Raw genomic sequence first — 18093 nt, 5'->3', positions numbered from 1 at the left:
TGTCACTCAAAGCCTCTAACGGTTGTGTAGGAGGAGCTACCGCCAACAGTTTTAAGCCTGGTTGCTACATGGAAGCATTGGGTTTTGAATGCAGCTTTAAGCTTTTATAAATCACTGATCTCCATTATAAAAAAGGTTTTTGTAAAAATTAATTAATCAACGTGCTCGTGTTGTGTTCAGGTACCGAACTACAGAGTGTTCAGTGTTTCACCTCCAGGTAGACGCCAAGGCCAGCCAGGTAACTTGTCTCCTGATCAGTTATTTGTCTAGAGCTATTTAAAAAAAACAAAAAATGCAATAGGTTGTGTAGTGCAATACATTTTTTTTTATCAGAATATAATTGAAACATTTTTTAACATTGAAAAATCTCTTTTGGACTTTTTCAGATACTGAACTTCAGAAAGTTCACCAGAAAGTCACCATTTCACCAGAAAAGAGGAGTCAGTGGGTGAGTTTTATACTTATTTAATATATTCATTCTTAACTATTACCATTATTAGATTTATACGGCAGCATGGAAACACTTATGCACATTTTAACTAGCCAAAGGTCTAAATAGAGCTGAAATTATTTACAATTTAACTAAACATATTTAGATTGCAGGCTGAAGGTGGCACAATGGAATGGAGGTGCATGTTGTGTTCTGTTACTTTGGCACTATGCAGTACTACATATAATACTGCAGTACTACATAGCCAATATTCCAAAGTGTTTCCACTGCCATGTATGTGGAGACACTTTGGAATATTGTCATGTCTTTATGACAGTATATTACAATAATAAAATGATGTTGCATTAGCACCATTCCATCATTTGAAACCATGAAAACTCATCTGTCAAGATCTGAAATGGATTTATGTAGAGTAGATGCAGTCAGAGGAAATTGTGCAGTTTTTACATGTTTGTGTAACTTAAAGCTGCCCTTTTCTGAGACTAAGTCCACCAAAACAGACAGGAACTGGCCAGCTTGGTTAGGATTTATGACCTCCAGGTGAATTTCTAATGTGCATAATTCAAAAACAGATAACAATCATTTGTAAACAGCTGTAAGAAGCCACGGTGTAACTTGCCTTAAAAATGACTTTGGGTCTTTGACCTGAAGTGGATCATGCCATGAACACTGTATTGTCCTCTTACTAGAAATAGACATCTAGAAAAGGTATCATTTTATTATTTCTTAACGTTCCTTAAATAAATATTGGAAGTGTTTGCTCTGCATTTGCTTCAAAGGTAATGGATATTTCTTTTTATTCTTTTAGGACCAACATGACGTGAACATGAGACGGGCACTTGTCCTCCATGCACTTCCTGTTTATCTGCATGAAGATGCCTCCAACTTCTTCAAGACCTGTACAGTAAGTGCACACGACTCCCTGTCAATGGTTTTCAATAATCCTTTAATATTGATTGAGATTTTATTGAGTGACATAATAAATAGGGCAGTTGTTTGTAGTTTGTAAACTGAGTGATATTTTTAAATGGTTTCAAAAATGAGACGGAAGATGAAAGGCGAACATCAGGGACTCCTGATTGGAAGGAGTGGGAACCTTTTCGTTTACCTTTTCTGCTCCTGATCCATCATTATTTGAATAAAGAAAAATGAAGCTTTAGTCTTAAATTATTTTATAAATGTCCTCCTTCAGAAAAATGCTAATGAACTTTTTAAAAACACAATTTTAATTGGAGTTGGTCCTTAAAACATCATAGCCAGTTGATTAAAAGCTAACAGAATGTTAGCATGAAAAGATTCCCATTGACAGATGGCAGGAATGTCAGTTTTGGACATTAGTGTGATGAATATCTTTGAGGGTCTGAACTCATCTGTGTTTTTTGTTTTGTATTTTCCAGAATACCAGACCTCACAGACACCGCTGTGGGTATCTTCTCAGTTGTCGTGGTGATGCTCCTGATGCTGCCGTCAGTGGTCCCACACATCTGGCTGACTAATCTCTTCTACTCTTTGGGGACATCTATGCTCTGGACCTACAGCACCCCAAAAAACTTGAACTTGCCTTCATATTTATTCAGAATGCTGTCTTGAGCCTTGAGGACAGCAAACCACTGAAAGGACATTTATTGACGCTGAAGAATGTTTCGTTGAGTGAGTCTTCCAGAATGGACTATTTGTTGGTTTAAGTGTTATGTAACTAATGTGTTTTGTTGTGATCATTTGCTTTTTCTGCCGTACAATACAAAACCAACTCTTTTTGTCAATATGTTGTGTGGCACTCTTATAATGCAGTTTTATTGCACTGATTGTTTCTTCACCCTCTTGATATTTGTGCTTTTTTTTTTAAGAGCAATTAAAAAAAGTGTATTAAGCAATCACTATTGTGTGGCCTTCACGTTTGTTGGTTTTTATCAATGTTAGCCTTTAAAATGTAGTGGGGCAGTATCAATAACTCTGTTTAGAATACATTTTAAGCTGAAGAATTTTAAATATTTTCAATGCTACACATTTAATGAGTTAAAGAATTTATAAAGCATTTGAGTGAATTTTACATATTTTATGAGTTGAGTAATATAAAAATATAGTTAGTTAAAGCGTTTTTTAGTTGGAAAATATTGAAAACTTTAAGTAAATAATCTCTCTTTTATAAGTTGAGGAATCTTAATATTTTTTATATGAAATAATACAAATTTAAGCCAACTGACAATATGAATTTTAATAAATGTTAATTTAAAAGTTTTAATAATATAACTTAACTGTTGCGTAATCTGTTACACAATTTTTAAGTTCAGTCAACTCGCTAGGGATTACAGTGCAGACGCTAACATGAACCAGCAAGAAATCCCAAATTAACAGACTTGTGGTGTGGAAAGGTTTGTTTTTCAGCTAGCAGGAATAATCAAAGTATCCGTTCTCTGTTTCAAAATGAGATTGCCACAAAACCGTATGTTATCTCATACTGGAACAGCTTTGGATGTAGAATTCAGTGGGAAAAGGTTTGGACCCTGCCACAAAAGTATTTCATCACCAATAAAATCAGAGAAATTTCTTTCAAAATTCTTCACAAATTTTATCCAGTGAAACATTTCTTTACTAAGTTTAAAAAAGATCTGGACATAAACTGTTCATTCTGTCATTCCTCACCAGAAACTGTGCCTCATCTTATTTGGTTTTGCTATTTCACTCAACTATTTTGGAAAGATGTGATACATTTTATAAGAACTCATCTATGTGAAGATTATAGATTATTTTACGAGCATATTATTTTTGGATATTTTACACAAGGAAGACTTAATGCAGAAAAAATATAAGTAGTTAATTTACTTATAATTATGGCTAAATACTTTATACACAAGTGTAAATATGCCAACAAAAAAACAGTGTTTTATGTTTTTCAGATTAAATCTTCCACTAACAAAAAAGCTGTCAGAACAGTTGAAACATGGTCTCTCCTGAAACTTTAACAGATTCCTTTGCCTTATTATTTTTGTTTTCTTTTTGCATAACCTGTTTTACATGGTTATCATTATGTTTTTTTTGTTCATTCTCATGGCGAACGTGAAGATTGTATTTTGCACACAGTGGAGTTTTGTGTTTGGTATTTTGTATGTGCAAGATATTGTTAATAAAGTTTATTTAAAAAAAAAACGAACCGGCAAGAAGGAGCCACGGGGGTCCTGCAGCCATCGGAACCTTAACAAATATTTCATCTCCACCTCACCGTTGCCTTTTTTAAGAAATGACAGCTGGTTTTCCCACATTTATATGTAGTTATGGATCGAAAACAAGAGGAATTTGTTTTAATGTAAATGCGTGTTCCGGCGTCTACAGGAAGTGTCGCCCATAATTCACGCAAAGGCTCATGGGGGCTAGGAATAAGGTGGATACGGATTTTCTGTTTCGGCGGCGATTCTATTACCATTATTGGTATTTGAGACATTCCTTTGTGTCTCTAGAGATGCAGACAGATTTGTGACCACTTGAGGTGAAGATGAAATATTTCTTAAGGTTCCGATGGCCTGCTGCAGGACCTCCGTGGCTCCTTCTTATTGGTTCATGTTAGCGTCTGTTCAAAATGGGAGGTGGCGGCCTCTCGTCCAATCAGAGCACATCATGTGCCTTCCGTTTCATGCAAAGTGCCTTCCTTTTCATTCAAAGTGCCTTCCTTTTCATGCAAAGTCACTTCCGTTTCATGCATACTCCTCTCTCACACACACATATAAACTCTTCCTCACACGTACATATATACTTGTCTTTCACATACATACATTCTTTTTTAAGAGTGACAATGAGAGTGAGAATGTATGTATGTGTAAAGTAATATATATGCATGCGAGAGAGAGAATATATGGATGTGCAAGTGAGAATATATGTATGCGTAAGAGAATATATATGCATGCGAGAGAGAGAATATATGGATGTGCAAGTGAGAATATATGTATGCGTAAGAGAATATATGTATGCGAAAGAGAGTATATATGACTGTGAGAGCAAGAATGTATGAATGTGAATGGTTCAGAATAAATAATGTCTTATACGGCCCCTCATACTGCAGCCCTCAAAGTCTCAGCGGAATTTATGATGGGAGAGGATCCACCATTTATTGTTTTTGTTTTTTTAATGTGTCAGTATATGAATTTTTGTCTTTGAAAATCATAGTATTATTAGGTCATTGTTTTATTTAATAAATAATGTTATTTATTTAATTAAAAAGGTCATGAATGAATGAAACTTTATTCATATAGCACTTTACAACTCCTTGAAGATACCAAAGGGCTTCACAATAAAAAAAGAGATCTAAAATGGGGAAAAAAGTTTTAAACTAAAAACTGTAGAATATTCTGTTTTAGAATATAATTTTCAATCCAAATGTTTTTATTTACATTCCATGTTATATCATTCTCACTCCATGCATCTGCTCGTGGTCCGGCGCTTTTAATGAATTTTAGAACCCAATGTGGCTCGCGAGTCAAAATAATTGCCCACCCCTGGGTTAGGGTTAGGGATATGTTTAGGATTAATAATTCTAAAGATGAAATTATTATTTAAAAGTTATATATTGTTTAAAGCATTTGTCACCTTGAACCAAGGATGGCGGAGGCAATCAACGGCGCTTGGCCTCCTAAGTCAAAGGAAGTAAAGTATTAACATGAAAAAGTCAAAAGTTACAATGCATAAAAACCTCCTATTTTATGTGTAGATGCTTACAGTCGGTCAACGACTAAAAGCTTAATGACGAATCCTTTTGCTTCCTTGCAGAGGCCAGAGAACATGCCTTCCTCAAATGCGACGTTGTAGTTTCTAATGTTCAGGGCAGTGGCTCTGTCATTCTCGCCAGCAAAAGGAGAAACGCCGGTCAAGCTAGGTTAAAAGGTTGCAAAAATACTCTTGTTAGAGGCCCTTTCTGGTGGAAATTTATAAAACAAAAACTCAAATTAAAAAAACTTTGAACTTACCAGAGGTATGTGATGACACCCACAGGCCTACAGAAAAAGATAACAAGCAAAGTCATAAAATTCTAGATGACATAGCGTAAATATTTCTCTTTCATGCTTTAACATCATAGCTGTCCCCCAGTAAAAGGAAATAACACACTCTTTGAATTACACAACTGTTTGTCCGTTTGTGCAAAAAATGTAATTTCAGTGGATTTTGTAAGCTGAGAAAAGCATTTTTGCGTCAATATCATTGACTATATGTGAGAACTGGACCGAGTGAGTGTGATGCCATTTATTCACTATACAAAAATAGCCATGTTGGAATCAGAAATCGGCAGTAAGTAGCGTTTAGTCCGAGTCATCATTGTTTTTTTTTTGTTTTCTAACTTGTCCTGTCCTAACAGCTGAGCAAGCAGATCAGAGCTGAGGGCTTCTTGTGTTGGACAGATTTTTACTAATACAACAGGGGTTTATGGATTTTCTGACAATCAGAGTGTATATTTGTATAAACCCCTTTTGTATTTGAGGCTAAGCTTTATTTATAATAACAATGTTTATATGCATACCTTGTTGGACCGGAGGGAAAAGGAAAATAGTTATAATTTCTTTGGCAACCACTCTAGCCAATCAAGAGTGAGCCTGAAGAATCTACACCCCTACAACTTGAAACTAAGCTCAGGAGAATCTGTCAGTCAAGCGTTTCGAATAACTAAACAATACTACACGTTAAACTGAGTGGCGTGACTTAACCCTTAACTTGATGGTCTTAGGGCTATGACATTATCCATTGGATTGGATTGCATGAAGCTATTTTTGCCATCTTAGCTGGGATGAGGAAAAATATGTAGAACAAGCAAGCCCTTCAAGTGTTTGCCCAATAAGGTGATTTTAGAGCTGATAATTTTTCAGTCGGGAGACCCCCCCCCCCCCCCCCCATGAGGAAATGTTGATTTGGTGTAACAGTTTCTTTGCTTACAAGAATGATTACATCTAACATTGATATCATAGATATGAATAAAAAAAGAACATTCAAGAAAATTAAAGTTTTGTATCCAGACTAAAAATGTACATTTTAAAACAGCCTTTGACAGGAAGTCAAAATGCCAAAGGAAAAAATAGGTTGATTTTTGAACAAAAGTACAATACTCTGGTCATAATAAGTTGTTGAAAATGTAATGCAATTAAAAAATCTTTTATTTTCTTATAAATTTAAAAATCAATTACGTAGTCTTATAAATGGTGCTATTCCATGTTTTATGTAGAGAAAATGAATATATTTGAATGTTTTTGGAGAGCGTGAACAGATCTCTCAGCTAGTTTTTATTTTTCACATCAATTTTTGTGTCTGTATGACTCAGCGTGCTTTCTCAAGCTCAGAAATTGTGTTTCCATATTTATTTGTACACAAAAAATTATTTATCTATGATTTTAGGCCTTTATTAGCATTGTTCCTATTGACCTTCATTAACCCATTAATACCAGAGTTTTGACGTTCTTTCAGGTCCAGTGACTCTTCAACCTTTTACGCAATTACGTGACTCTAACTAATTCAGAGGTGAAGAAAAGCAGCTTTGCACCAAATGATGGCTGGAACCTGCTTTTCCTCGCAGCAGATTGTGTTAAAATTACAGTACGTTAATTGCATAAACGGTCGAAGACTTGCAGTAGTTCAATGGGCATGTGTTATTTTGCTGTGCTGGGTGACGACAACTGTGGTGTTAAATTGATGACAAGTGTTTCCAAAATAAATGTTGTGTCTGCCGGGCCTCTTGAAAACCAATGCTTGAAGTAAAAAACAGTTCGCCAGTCTGTCACAGGGCCACAATCACACACCCATTCACTCTCACACTCACCAATTTAAAGTGGCCAATTAACCAATGAATCATGTTTTTGGATGGTGGGAGGAAGCCGGAGATCCCGGAGAGAACCCACGCATGCAGGGAGAGAACATGCAAACTCCACACAGAAAGGTCCCCCATTGATGTTCCGTTTCAAGTCCCACAGCCGGGATTTGAACCGGGGTCCTTCTTGCTGTGAGGCAACAGTGCTAACCACTGTTCCACCGTGCAGCCCTGATCTCATAATCAAGCTTACCAAATGTCTGTAGTTGTCGAAACTGGAGTTTGGTTCACGATCTCAGGTGCAACATACTCAGGTGTGCCGTATTTACAGTAGTGTTCTTCCAAGTTTTCCAATTTTTGTGCATTTCCAAAGTCACAAATGCGGATTTGATCACATCTGGGGCTTGCCATCAAAATATTTTCAGGCTGCAAGAAGAAGAAAAACGGGTCAAAACTTTAAGGAATGTTACATTCATGTTAATGTAGTGTAATACAAACCTTTATGTCGAGATGAGCAATGCTTTTTTGGTGAAGGTACCGAAGCCCTTCCAAAACCTGTTGAATGCTTTTGCGGATCTGCAAAATAAAAAAAGAGGAATTACTCCTTTTTGCCTTCCCTCACTGGATGAATATTTGCCTCAGGGCCTTCACTTTCTGCCTAGTTAGGGCTGAAAGTGAGAAATTCATAAAATTTAATATTTCGACTTTTCTGTTGGGTTTTCCTCCATAGCAACCGTTTGGTTTTGGTCAGTTGGGGGTAACAAACGCATCTGTCATTTTTTAGAAGATTCAGGCAAAGTCAATTTTTGGATTTTCTCGGGAACCAAGGATTTTTGTAAATGACTTCCACATATTTCTAGTATGTTCCATATTGTATGCCATACTGTTTTTTTCTAGGTTAGCCAGGGATTCATGTATTAAATGTTCACAATATTCCGGTAAAAATTGTGCGAGCATCGCTACATTACTGACGTTTAAAATCTACCAGCTGAAAAAACAGCATTTTTTCCCCAATGATGCTCAAGGAGTTATGAGAGGATAGTTAGAAATCTCCAAGAGGAGGTTAAATTTGTAGTTTCTAACTAAATATGATTTTGTTTTTTTCCATTTAAGCTGTAGGTGGCCATCCCATAATAATTTCAAAACTTTCATTGGATATTCCCTCCATGAGTGTTTTGGTTTCGTTAGAGGATTTTGAAATATTTTTTGGGAGTTCCAAAAAAAAGATTTTGGCCTCATTCATTTTTTTTTACGTTGTGATGTCATCTTTTATTTTGGGAATTTATTTTTAGAAAATACTTTGTCTGTGCAAATTTGGGTGAGATTTTGAGGCGGGGGCACACATTTCTATGAAACCTGCAGTATGACAGAAGAATCACAAAAACAATATGGTCCTTTGCAGCCCAGGATTGCCATAAAAATGGAGCAGATGTTGCATAAGAAAGCGCACTGCAGTCAGCAGAAACACAAACCTCCAGCTCCATGACTGTTGTTTTCTTGGCCATCCTGTCCAGCAGCTCTTCGTGACATCTTCAAAACAGCAGTTAAGTCGAAGGAAGAGGTGGGAGGTGCATGAGGAATGAACAATGAAAGAGAGAAGCTCCCCCTCATCCAATCAAAGTGATGAGTCAGAGAAAGAGCTGCTTTATTCCTACCCCCCAGGGGCGAGCAGGAGGCATAAGAAGCAATGCTTTGGATCATCAAGATGCTTTACTTTTCTTTAAAAAAATGATGCAGATTTGCAGAGGTGGTAGCATTTTTAAAGACTGGAAAACATTTGCTTTTGCACTTGGGTGTGGAATCTGGTGGAAGGATACAGCTCGGTAATGAGGATGACGATGTTTTTCTTCTCGAAGGCATCGTGAAAGTACAGGATCCTCTCGTTGTCCAGCTCGGCCAGTAGATCCATCTCTCGTAGGGCCAAGGGTTTCCTTTTCCCGCGTGCAGTGATGAATTTGGCGGCAAATTCAGCTTTCCCCTCCTTCAGGGTCACTTTCTTTACATAAGAAAAGGCTCCCCTGCAGCAGGAACAGGAACAAGATCAGTGGCACATCTAGTAAATCATTTAGGAGCTCCATAAACACTGAAGAAGCCCTTTAGGGCAGGGGTCGGGAACCTTTTTGGCCGAGAGAGCCATAAAAGCCACAGATTTTTTTTATGTCATTTTGTGAGAGCCATGCAATATATTAAAAACTAAAATTACAACTGAATGTTCCGGTTCCCGTTTCCGGGTTACAGGGCGGACGCGTGGCAGCTCACGGCGGCTATACAACTATCTTCAAATGACTTAAAAAGTTGATTTTCTCCAAAAAAGAGAGCTGACCATGGCCCCCAAGAAAAGCCAGGAATACGAAGACCTTAAAAAGATTCTTGATGATATTAAAGCTACGCTGTATCCCTTTGTGGAACAGGTGAATGCTCAGCTAGCTCCACTAATTGAACTGATGGAAGAGTTCCGAAGATTTCGGGCTCAAAACGAGCAACGAGAAAACCGGGTCAACATTATGGAGAAAAGACTGGATGATGTGGAACAGCAAGTAAGGATAAATAATGTCATTCTCACTGGAGTACCGATCAAACCTCGGGCAAAGAGAATTGCAGCAGGAGCTAGCATTGCTAATGCTAATAGCGCTAGCATCGCTAGCAGTTCTGAATCGGAGATCGGTGCAGAGTCTCTGGAACACCAAATAGAAACATTTCTCACGTCTAAAGGGATTTCCCTGGATCTCAACACCATCAAGACCTGCCACCCGCTCCCCAGGAGAAAGGAGACGGATAGACCAGCAATCCTCATCAGGTTTGTGAATCAAAAACACAAGCTAGCTCTGATCAATCAATGTAAAAATCTGAAAGGATCTACTGTTTATCTGAACGACCATCTGACCAGAAGGAATGCTGAAATCGCCAAACATGCCAGGCTTCACAGGAAGCGTAAGCAGATCGAGAACACTTGGGTTAAAGGCTGCAGGATTTACGTCAAACCACTGGGTCCACCGGACCGGTCCGAGGTTCTGGTTGTGAACACCATGAAGGACTTGGAGAAGTGTCTGGTCACGGACGTCTGAACCAACATGCAGTAATAAATCAAAGAGCCAAATCATTTCAAGAAATATGACGCCTTGATTCATCGCTTTCTCCGAATGTGTGACGTAACCTGATTCTCAGCAGAGAGTTTTGAACAACTTGACCTCAACTTTCACCGCCGCTGATATCAGCTGAAGAAGGATATGGACCTGAATCTAATGTCTGCAGACATAAAATCGAAGAGAACTAAACTCTGTTTGTACCCAGAAGAACGGCTGACAATCAGCATTCAATCAGCAATCAAAAATCGTTCCTAATCAGGGCTCCAGACTAACTTTTTTCACTAGGAGCACTGTGGCCCCTAACTGAAAATTCTAGGGGCACAACCAGAAAATTTAGGGGCGCATGCCGTAAATCAACATGCTAACCAAATCTACTAATTTCCACTGTATTACTAATAAATACTTTAATAATAGATGCAGAAATTACAATGTGCTGTTTCAAATGCAGTGTCACATTTTATTCTGGACTTTTGAAGATGCAACAACAGACTGACAGCACCATCGCTGTCATGACAGTACAAATAGTAAAGAAAACAGATGGAAATTTATCTTGGTGACACCAAATAGGTGCAGCCAAGATGCACAATAACCGTGTTTGAGATCAACCAGGTGAACTCAACGCTGCGCAGATCACCTGGTGTGTGACATATATTTTTGTTTTTGCTCCAACATCAACTGTCAATCATCATAAAAATATCGCAAGAAAGGGGTGGGAGCAAGGGGCAAATCTACCCGGACACAGCTGGAAACTGAACTGACTGAAAGTTGCCCTACAGACTACAAAACAATGCATTATGGGACATGTGTCCTGATGGTTTTTATAGTTGAGTGATAAATTAAAATAATTTAAAATACCAATTCATTAAAAAAATGCTACCTACATTACAAAACATTAAAATAATCATAAAATATACAATAACACAGATCACACTAAGGGGGAGAGGAATATTAAAACTAAATTGAATGTTAAGGACAACTCCAACTGTTGTCCTTCAGTCTTGCTGCAGATTCGCCTTCATCTCACAGTCCCCCAAGAGTCATTTACCCCGCTGTGATTGGTTGGTCATCTCTGTGCACGACCATGAAAAAGTGTCATTCATTAAAACCGGAGGCCTGCATTAACATTAAACTTTCATATTAAGGCGGGGGCCGCAAAATATCATCTTGGAGATCGCAAATAGCCCGCGGGCCGCGAGTTTGAGACCCCTGCTGTAGACTTTGGCACTGGTACACTAGCCGCAGGTCAGAAGAATGAATCAATGGTTCACTTACTCATAGCTCAGACGCACATATCAGGTTGTGATGATATTTGTCTCCGTTTCCTCCTTCCCACAGATGTTTACGCGCGCTCGATTATCTCTAGGCCCCGCCCCCTCCACGCATTTTAGCCACTTAGAGTGGCTTTCCCTTTCTTTTCACACGCAGTGGCCGACTCACAGACGGACATCACGCGAGTGTGTGCTCGCGTTTCATGAGTATGTGTGCGAGTGTGTGTGTCTGCCTGCGTGCGTGTGCGCTCGCGTCTCATTGATTATTTCATTGCTCATTGATGTGCCCCTTCCACGTTTAATGTATAAAAAATACGGAGGGTGGGTCAGGCAAATTTACTGGTCGCACATGTGCGACTGGATGTAAAATTCAGTCGCACACTTTTAAATTTTGGTCGCAAAATGCGACCAATTGGTCGCAGTCTAGAGCCCTGCTAATGTAACATAATTTTGCACATGTTTTTAACTTTTGATACTTGATGAAATTCTGCTATGAAAATCTCTGAAACAGTGTTTTGTCTATTTTACGGATATAGTATTATTATTATTATTATTTTTATTTATCATATGAATGACTTTTATAAGTAACATAAACTGCATATATTCTAGATAACTGATATGCATTTGCCATGTTGATTTCTGAAATAGTTATTTTTACATTCCAATTAAGTAATTCATCTTTGTCATGTGCTTTATTGACTACTTTACGATTCTTAATTTGGTCTGATAAAAGCTAGGAACCGGATAATGATAAATCATGTAATAAAATGGTTATAGTATAACGGGGTGGGATTATATAAATTCGCTTCCTTCCACTCCCTTTCAAGCATTATTTATTAATATGCCTAATTATCCTAAGTTTGATTAGTTACTGTATGAATGTATAACTGATGATTGTATTGCTTTTGTATTTCTGTTTCTGTTTGATTGCTTGAAATAAACCATATCAAATCAAATCAATGTGTGCATTTTATGTAATTTTAACACTTTTAAAGTACAATGTCTGCGGATTGTTTTTTTTTAATAACATTGTTATTGTAGCGGACTGAGTTGGACTGGGCGGCTGTTGGGTCGCATTCTAAGTTCTGGAGATCACTGAACGCATCAAGTAGATATGCTGATTGGCCCTCAGTTCTGTCGCTCAGTCTGTCGTTGGGGAGTTTCGACCAATGGGGTCTAGCTATGGGCCGAATAAGGGAAATAGGAGGTCTGGTGCGGGAGCAGGAGAATAAAAAGTTGGGGGGTGGCGCTCTTGGCGGGGGAGATCAGGAGTTGCCCGCCCATTTAACTAATATCTACATTTGACCATAATAATGATAAACCTCCAACAACTTGTAATTCTACCTCCTTCTACTTTTTAATAATCCTCCAACTTCCTCAGCTTTTGGTCTTTTGTATCCTTATACCCCATCTCTGACAACTTATCTTCTCCCTTCTGTCCGGTCCAATAAGAAATATATACAAACATGATTAATACAAATGAAGTTTAGCCTCAGATATAGAAGGGATTTACACAAATACACCCCCTATAATAACAGTAATATCTGTCTAAAGCAGGAGGCCTGCAGCTTTTATCTGTTGGCTCAGTTGCTGGACAGAATCAGAACACCTAGTTGAATATGCAACAGCGTGAAGACGAAGCCATTTGTATAAATGCGAATAAAATTCTATTTTATTTTGATCTCTGGTGAATGGAAAACTCCCTTTAAGTCAATAAAAGATCATATTTAACTTTCATTCTTGACTCCTTTTCACTGCTGGAAATCAGTCTGAGACTGATTCTATCCTGATGGCTCCTTTTCCACTTGAAAACCAAATTTGACGCCTGGATGTTTTGCTACTGCGATGCCTCTACAAATCACAATAAAAGCCTGTCTCTATCTAGACCGACCCAAGCAAATAGTCTAACGCTTTCCCTTGGCTCAGCCCAGTGACTCATCTCTCTTTTTTCCGTCTGCTGCTGTGAAGCAGGTGTGACCTCTCCCGCCTCGTCCTGCAGCCCGGCCCCCAAGCACTTAGACAGCTACCAACCGTGTCAGAGAAGGAGCAGGGGGAATGTGTGGCTGCCCTGGCTCACCTCCCTATCTCTTTGTGGATGTCATAGTAATCCGTTAAGCGCCTCATCTTCCTCAGAATGGACGCCTCGTCCTCCATTGGTTGCGCCGGCTCCAGTTGCTCTGCAGGGACCATAGGAGTCTGATTGGTGTGTGTCGGGGTGGAAATGTGTGCCGGCTTGGTCACAAATGGTTTCATGCTGCAGCTTCTAAACACCTTTAGCTCCACATGAAGCAGATTTACAATCTTTGTTATGCCGCTGCAGCTTGTTTAATCACAGGTTTAGTGTGTTCCCTGTTAACAAACTTGATTCAAGTGACAAACCTGTGTGGACGGTGAGTTCCGCCTTACAGCTGCAGGAGCCAGCCAGATTCTGGGCTGTGCAGGTGTACACGCCAGAGTGCTCTGGCTGAGCGCTGAGGATCACCAGGGAGTATTCAGGGTCATCATACACAAACGTGAAGTGGCTGCTTTCAGAGAGGAGGACATCATCCTGTAACAAAGCAGTCATGAAACGAAAAAAATGTCAATTTCCTTTTTTACCCCAGCACTTCAAAAATACTGCGTGGACTCCTACAAATAATACCTTGTACCAAAGAATGTCTGGATCTGGCTTCCCTTCCACCACAACAGCCAAACGGGTTGTTTCCCCGATGTGCACATCTACATCCTCCATGATGGTTTCAAATTTTGGACGAACTGCAGATTAAAAACATAAATAAATCACCAAGATGAGTTACTTACAGTGTTATGCTCGGACTCAGTGTGCTGTCAAGAACTGACCAGCCATGACCAGCTGCAGCGTGCAGAGGTCACTGCCAAACTGGTTGCTAGCCGTCACCACCAGCTGACCGATGTCAGAGTTTCTGACCCGCAGTAGCTTCAGCGTGTGCTGATCATCATCAGGCATGCTCATCTCGTAAGTCCCCAGTTTGTTAACCAACACCACACCCCTCCTAAAAACACAAAACAGATTTTGCTTTTATAAAAAAAAGAAAACAAATGTATAGCTTTTGACTTTCCAAAACACTCAACGTCTGTCTACTCCAATGATGAAAGCAGGGGCGGAACAATGGGGGGACAATTGGGGTACAGTGCCCCCCCCCAGCAAAAAGCGTTGCCCTCCAGTTTCTGTGCCAATATTAGTATCATTATTCAAAAAGATTAAGAAATTATCAAGCTATTAAGCATTTCAAAAACATTTAAAAAAAACATTAAATGACATGCAATGAAATTAATGTTAAATTAAAATAACATGTTCTCATTTGCCACTCTTCCAAAGCCTCCTGCCCTCTTATACCAAATGTATTAGCTACTCCACTGGATAAATACAGGCAAAAAACAGTCACTGGTGGGTAGAGTATCAATAAAAAGCAGAACATCTCTGCATCTCTGGTTTCCCTTTTACTTGTACTATCAACTCTTTATAAAAAAATTTGACCAAAGACCCATGACCTCAGATAACCAAAATTCCCCTTTTACTATCAAAGCTATCCTGCTGAGTGTTCCTTCTAAAAAAACACAAAAGCCTTTTTTCCTGGTTATGTACTATGGAGCATCCAGAGATTTACAACTTTTTTAAGTTGTTGTCCCACAGGGCTCCATACCAGGACTTATTTATATTTGTAATTTATGTCAGCCATTATATTTCAAATAAAATGCAATACATGGTGTATTTGATTAAAAGACCTGCTATTTTGGGCCAGATCATACCGCAACGTGGATTCGTTTGCTATGCAGATGACACTTTTTCTTTACATTCTTAATCATCTCATTTTTGCAATAATATCCACGTGCCTTTTGAATGATGCTCCACCTAAGCAGTCTTCGCAGCATTATTATAAACCTTTTTTAAAGACGTACATTTGAATGTTACAAACGATTACCACTTATCCAATTTTACCAGTTCTGTCTGTAACAAATTCTGCCAAATGCAGAATTCCATTTATTATGTATTTGTTACAACTGCCCTCAGAAGTGGATGCAGGTTGTCTGCAGGGGAAAAACGGGCAAACTTGTGGAGGGCACACAGGTGGTCTACATGAAACAGCAAATTGACCTTGCTATTTCACAGTAATCTCTAAAGGCTAATGTCAATCCTGTGGAGCAATGATGTTCATGCCTATTTTTTCTACAGGCAACCGGTCATAGCGAACACTTGTACAACACACATGGGTAAGTAAGGGTGAAGTAGGTGAGACGCAGGTGTGCCATATGGATTTTCTATTTTTCCAACCCCCCAAATCTTGCGCAATGGGCAGTGAACCCATTAGTGCTGTTCAAGTGATGAGTGTACACTCCTTGCATGTAACCTGAATGGTAGAAAATTTGACTATCAGAGTATAGTTTGTGTAGGCATGCGCTACATGACAACAATGGTAAAATCCATTTTCATGATGTCCCTTAAATGGCCACATGAGCCTCAAGGGAACTGCAAGACACACCTGTGCTCCCCTTGAGATGCGGCCACTCTTCTCTATGACCCTCCACGTCCCCCGGACAACCCAAAATCCCGCAGTACTCGTAAGGGTTAACTCCCTGCATGTGACTAAGGCTGCTAACCGCATTTTATGACTGCTCTCAGCAAAACCTTGACCAAAGCTCCAAAGCAAGGTTGCACATCTACTCGTTTATTTATTAGCCTTCAGTGGTAAGCAGTGACCTCCAAAAGAAGTCCATTTAATTTTTATTGTTTCATAAAAGGATACCTGTCCATCAAGACACAGGCATGTACTTTTACTGTGTAAGATTAGTCTGCACTCAAACGTCTATGTCTGATAAATGGGCGAGACTTCTTGCTGTCAGTTAGAATTGTCCTCAAGACACACTTCGATAAACTGCACCCATAAACCTAACCTCACCCTTGCCTTGCATGAGGTATTGAACTTTAAACCAAAACTCTTTTCTTCTACCATTGTAAGACCTGGGATCAGCAACCTCTACTTTTTCCAAGCTTTATTGAGTCCATTTTTTAAGCTCTTTATTTTAGTTTTCATGACAGATGGAACACAAAATATACAAAGAAAACTTAATAAATTGGATAAAAATTATAGGACACTACTTAAATACACTGTGTGTGAACATGTGTGACTTAGACCTAGCAGAATGTGTGTTTCTGTTTACAGTACAGACCAAAAGTTTGGACACACCTTCTCATTCAAATGAATGGGAAGCTGTGTATATTGTATATTGTATATTTTTGTGGGGTAAAGGGTGTATGTACCAAAGGCGTTCTGTTAAAATTGACAGGTAGGTAATTGAGAGGTCAATGGGTGAAACCTTTTCTCTCCAAGTAGTTTGGTCCACTTCAGACTTTGGTTCGCTCTGAAAAGAGTAATGTGTGAACTAGATAAAGATGTGAAAATTTTTTATATTCCCCATTCATACATACTTTGTGATTCAATTTTAATATAAAAGTTTTTATTTGTAGATGGGTGTTGTCAGTGTGTCAGTCGATAGGAAAGTGGCATTTTTTTTTCAACCCAAGGTGTTTTTATTGAGTTTTACATTATACATACACAATTACAGAGTTCTGTAAGTCTGAAAGACAAATTACTAAAAGAAGTGTTTATAATAAAGCTAAGGAAAGGAAACAAAAATAAACAACAACAAAAAAACATAATAATACGTAAGAATAGTAAATAAGATTAACAAAATACCCCATACCATTCCCTGTCACTGCCACAGTAAAACCATCACTCCATCACGCATGACCTGTAATATATGCTACCACATGCAGCTAATCTGCTGTAGGCTTATATAACTACAGAGCTGGAAATGTTCTCAAAAGGGGACCCCATAAATCTTCAAATATGTCAAGCGACTTTTTGAGTGAACACCTAATTTTCTCCAGTTTTAAGCAGGACATGATATCCTGTAGCCACTGTGAATGAGACGGGGGAGAGGTATCTTTCCATTTAAGCAGTATAGCACATCGTGCCAGGAGTGATGCAAAGGCTATACAGTGTTTTTTGGCAGTACCTGAAAAAGCTTGGTCCTCCACAACCCCAAAAATGGCTGTTAATGGATTTGGTTTTAAATCAGTGTTAAATACACGAGACATTGTGTCAAAAATTGTCCTCCAATATACATTCAAATGAGGGCATGAAAAGAACATATGATACAGAGGGGCATCTGTAAAATTACTACTTGTACATAGTGGACTAACTGTGGGGTACATAGAGGCCAGCTTTACCCTGGAAATATGGACCAGATGTACCACCTTGAACTGAATTAGTTGGTGTCGAGCACAAAATGAAGATGAGTTTACCAGTTTAAGAGCAGAAACTCAAGTATCATCTGATATAGGGAGGCCCATGTCTTTTTCCCAAGCCATCTTAAATTTATCCACAGAGGAACATTTAAGGTCCAACATAATGTTATATAGTTTAGAAATAAGACCCCTCCTGGATGGATCTAGTGAAAAAGTCTTGTCAGTTATATCTGTTTCTGTGA

General features: G+C 38.7%; 1 protein-coding gene across 9 annotated transcripts in view; it reads right to left on the bottom strand.

Annotated features, from left to right (window-relative positions):
- Positions 1-18093, bottom strand: part of spega (striated muscle enriched protein kinase a) — a 72165-nt gene that overhangs the window by 14777 nt on the left and 39295 nt on the right. For all 9 annotated transcript variants that reach the window (XM_023964869.2, XM_023964871.2, XM_023964876.2 and 6 more), the window contains 11 exons: positions 14422-14594; positions 14225-14337; positions 13963-14131; positions 13661-13760; positions 9047-9247; positions 8702-8759; positions 7728-7805; positions 7483-7655; positions 5407-5433; positions 5159-5311; positions 5030-5072 (listed from right to left, as the gene is read on the bottom strand). In XM_023964869.2, coding sequence (XP_023820637.1) covers positions 5030-5072; positions 5159-5311; positions 5407-5433; positions 7483-7655; positions 7728-7805; positions 8702-8759; positions 9047-9247; positions 13661-13760; positions 13963-14131; positions 14225-14337; positions 14422-14594 — 1288 coding nt within the window. The remainder of the gene's footprint in view (positions 1-5029; positions 5073-5158; positions 5312-5406; positions 5434-7482; positions 7656-7727; positions 7806-8701; positions 8760-9046; positions 9248-13660; positions 13761-13962; positions 14132-14224; positions 14338-14421; positions 14595-18093) is intronic.

The sequence above is a fragment of the Oryzias latipes genome, chromosome 2, assembly GCF_053564925.1.
Source record: "Oryzias latipes strain Hd-rR chromosome 2, Olatipes_Hd-rR_3.1".
NCBI classification, from domain to species: Eukaryota; Metazoa; Chordata; class Actinopteri; order Beloniformes; family Adrianichthyidae; genus Oryzias; species Oryzias latipes.
Note: the sequence above shows the minus strand (reverse complement) of the source record. Positions and strands in the feature narration are given on the sequence as shown.